The sequence below is a fragment of the Nannochloropsis gaditana genome (genome assembly GCF_000240725.1).
Source record: "Nannochloropsis gaditana CCMP526 unplaced genomic scaffold scaffold588, whole genome shotgun sequence".
NCBI lineage: Eukaryota > Eustigmatophyceae > Eustigmatales > Monodopsidaceae > Microchloropsis > Microchloropsis gaditana.
This window is the reverse complement of record NW_005803365.1, coordinates 13,455-17,068: the sequence shown is the minus strand read 5'-3', so window position 1 is coordinate 17,068 and position 3,614 is coordinate 13,455. Positions and strand designations below refer to the sequence as shown.

General features: G+C 52.6%; 1 protein-coding gene across 1 annotated transcript; it reads left to right on the top strand.

Annotated features, from left to right (window-relative positions):
- Positions 1-895: 895 nt before the first annotated feature.
- Positions 896-2,195, top strand: LSM7 (U6 snRNA-associated Sm-like protein LSm7). The gene is made up of 4 exons (XM_005854201.1): positions 896-970; positions 1,463-1,475; positions 1,613-1,684; positions 1,947-2,195. The coding sequence occupies exons 1-4, from the start codon at positions 968-970 to the stop codon at positions 2,090-2,092; spliced, it is 234 nt and encodes a 77-aa protein (XP_005854263.1). The 5' UTR covers positions 896-967; the 3' UTR covers positions 2,093-2,195.
- Positions 2,196-3,614: the final 1,419 nt, after the last annotated feature.

Sequence of the window (3,614 nt, the reverse complement as noted above, 5' to 3'; positions counted from 1 at the left end):
CTCCCTCTCTTTCTCCCTCCCTCCCTCCCTCCCTCCCTCTTTTCTTCCCTCCTTCCCTCCCTCCCTCTTTCCCCTCTTTCCTCCCTCCCTCCCTCTTCCCCTCACTTCTCACCCTAACGAGAGGGCTCCGTACTCGCCCCGTCGGCTCCTTGATCCCACTAGCGCCCTGGATTCCCTCATCCTTCAGTGTTTTAGAATTCGCGTGACCGATGCGAGCTAACGACTTTGCTTTTGCTTCCCCCCCAGGCCACGCGCCCTCCCCTTTTGTACCGAAATAAATTTTACGTCAGAAGGGCTTTTCGTCGAGACTTTTCCGCCCCACTACTCAATTTTGAAGCTTGCTGACTCCCATCACACTCCTTGTCACACGTTGGACTCCCAAGGTTCAGTTCTTTTCGCCTCGGGCCTCAGGTGCCCTCCCAGAACGCTCACATACATGCCGCCACGCCCTATGACCCCTGATTTCCACATACCCGAGCCTACTGCTGCCGTTCGCGCACTGCCTATCGCCACTTTGCTGCCCTCTCAGCCCTGCCTTGCCCCTGAGCTGTTGCCGCGGCTTTCCAACGCCTAACTCAGCACTCGCCTGGCGCGAGTGGTGCTAAACGAGGGGGGGAGGTACCTTGACTATGGCTGATGGGTGGAAAACTGGGCGAAACCAATCAATTACCCCGTGCCTTGCATCTAAATGCCATAAAAAGTACATTAAAAAAAGAGGAGAACGTGATTTCGATGCCGGAATCTACCAAAGCGTAATGTTTTAGTCGTTGGAGAAGAAATTTAGAGAGAAGCTCCCGGCATTGTAAAACCTGATGAGAGCCCGCTCTGACCACCCTCCACTTCTCGCGCTTCTAATGCATTCAAAAACTGTTTCTATGGTCTCCACCTTGTGAGCACAGAATTTTAGGTAGCGGCAGAGTGTTGACGGCTTGAGGTTTTCCAATAGGGCAGAGGGCTCGAGGTCAGCATGGTGAGTCGGCTGGGGTGCCTTGAAGATATGCGAAGGGAACGTGCGAGGCGGTTCCACCTACAATTTTGGGTTTCAGTGCCGCTTTAGCCACTCATAATATTATGAAAGCTGAATTCGTCATTATTTGTATTGGTTGCGGCGTGGTCGGACGTTAGCCTGGAAAAATTGGAAGAAGGCTTCCACAGATAATTGACGACTAGGGGGGAGCCTCACGCTTGAATGGTTTTGACACCAGGACATCGCAAATCGCGCGTGAAACCCCTCAAGTCTTTCATAACATCTGGCATCCTTTTTAGGATTTTGAGGCCTGCCCTCCATTTCACGGACCCCTTTCCCACCCGTCCCTCCTTCCCTCCCTCACTCCCTCCCTTTCCCCTCTCTCTTCTCTCCCACCCTTCCACGTATATGTTTCCCGTTGTGCAGGCAACAAAAAAAGACACGGTCCTTGATCTGAACAAATACTTGGACAAAGCAGTTTGTGTGCGGTTCCAGGGCGGGCGGGAAGGTACGTGAGGGTTTGCCGAGGGAGGTCTGGCAGAGCGATGGGAGCGCTCCGTGCTGAGAAAGCAAGAGAGGCGTGCATAGTAGGAGGTCTTGGATGTGCGCCCATTGACACACGATTCTCCACGTCCTCCTCCCTAGTGACGGGGATTCTGAGGGGGTTCGATCAGCTCATCAATCTGGTACTGGACGAGAGCAAGGAGACTCTCCGAGGTGCGTTCCCCCGGTGGCTGGCACATGACCTTTTCACTTCCCTTTCTTTCTGTGGATTCCCTCCTCCTTCTTTCTATTCTGTCGTATCTACGTCTCGTCCGTCGCCCCTGTGTCTCCTTCGCTCCTTCCTTTCTCCTCTCCCATCCCTCCCCGCATTCCCTCCCCATGCGCGCGTCATCGACCCCACCCTTCCCCCTTTATTCCCTGTTTTTTTTTTCCCTCTTCCCCTCCTCCGCTTTTCCTCACTTCATCGCCCCTTTAGACCCCCTGGATCCGTACCGTCTCACAGACGAGACCAGGGAGCTCGGATTGGTCATCTGTCGCGGCACGCAGGTATCCTTGATCAGTCCTGTGGAAGGGACGGAAGAGATAGCAAACCCTTTTATCCAAGCGGAGGACGAGGCATGAAAATGGGAGGTGGTGGCAGCCAGGGACCAGGAGATTGAGGAAGTGAGAATGCTCATTGTAAATGCCTCGTTCGGAAAAAAGAACACAGCAATCGAGTGATAGACGCGGCTTTTTCATATTTTCACATTCTTGATCGTCCCCATTTCTTTGATGGCGTCCTCGTTTCCTTCATCCTCCGGCCTTCTCACCCTTATCCCCGGTGTCTTTCCCTTCCGGCAGCGGCTATCACGCCAGGATTCCGCTACTTTTGACCCCTCTGCAGCAGTTTTACTTCCATGCATAGTAGTAAAGCATGTGTTTTACGAAATTAAATCGTATTTTCCTCCGCAATACTCGACGCACATTTCTGGTGGGCCCATTTGTTCCACACGAGCAAGTCATCCGGGTCGTTCGAGATACGGGGCCAAAACCTTTCATATCGTGGAAGACCATGTTACACCATCATTTTGTGGAGAAACTATGTCGACCTGTGACACCCCCTTGCCCCCATCGATCCTTTTTCGATGTGTTAATCTTGGTCAGGAGTGTACGTGGGTGGTACACCTTCATCCCCTGCCCCCCCTGGCATAATACATGCCACGTTTTTTGACGCATTTTTTCTCATGAAATTATTTCACGTAAGTCAAAGGGTCCATGACAAGAATTACGACAAGTCAAACCCTACCAGAAATGCATACAGCGTCCTTCCTGCGTGCTGTTTGTCGGAATTATTTTGTTTTTCCTTCCTTGAATCTAGCCTCGCCGTCGCATTCGCTGGGCCTTCCCTTTCGCCAAGTCCTGTTATTCCTCAGGCCAATACCACCTGAAGAACACGAACGAAACCATGACAACGAATGGTGCCTGCTGCCCAGTCTCCCCTTGCACTCGTGGAAATCCTCTCTGTGTGTTTCCGTCGGTGTTTGCTCGAAGGAGTGTAGTGCTTTTGGTGCTGAGTTGCGTGTTCGTCTCGCGACCTGCTTTTTTCGTTCTGGAAGGCGAGGAAGGCAGTTAATACACCAGTCAGTGGAGTCGTTTGTCCCTCGTCACACCACAGGCGCCGTTTGCGGTCTGTCATTACCGCTTCCTAGGTTGATCGACTCCTTCTGCATCGTGGCATCATGCGTCTTGGTAAGTGCTTTGATTGCGTCCGTACGTCACCTCTCATCACAGCATCTCCGCCTGCTTTTGCCGGTTCTCGCCTCATCCCAGCCCCCCAGCCCACTCTTCCTCCACAAACATCGATTTCTTCCCCTTCCTTCTCAACCCCACAGCGTCCTCTTTCCTACCAGTGATCCTCGCCGCCTTCACGCCTGTGAGCATTCTGGGGAAGGCCCTGTTCCTAGAAGAGTTCCAAGGGACAGACAACCCCCTGTCTCAATGGCACCTTTCCAAGAAAGAGAAGTACGTGTCACGTTTTGTTTGAGGGGAAATAACGCTGGGGCTGAGGTCTCAACGGAAGCGGTGTCATGCAGAATGTAGACGCTCAGACTTGAATGAGGTGCAGCGATTGACGCATTTCCATATTTACCTCCCCACTTTCCGA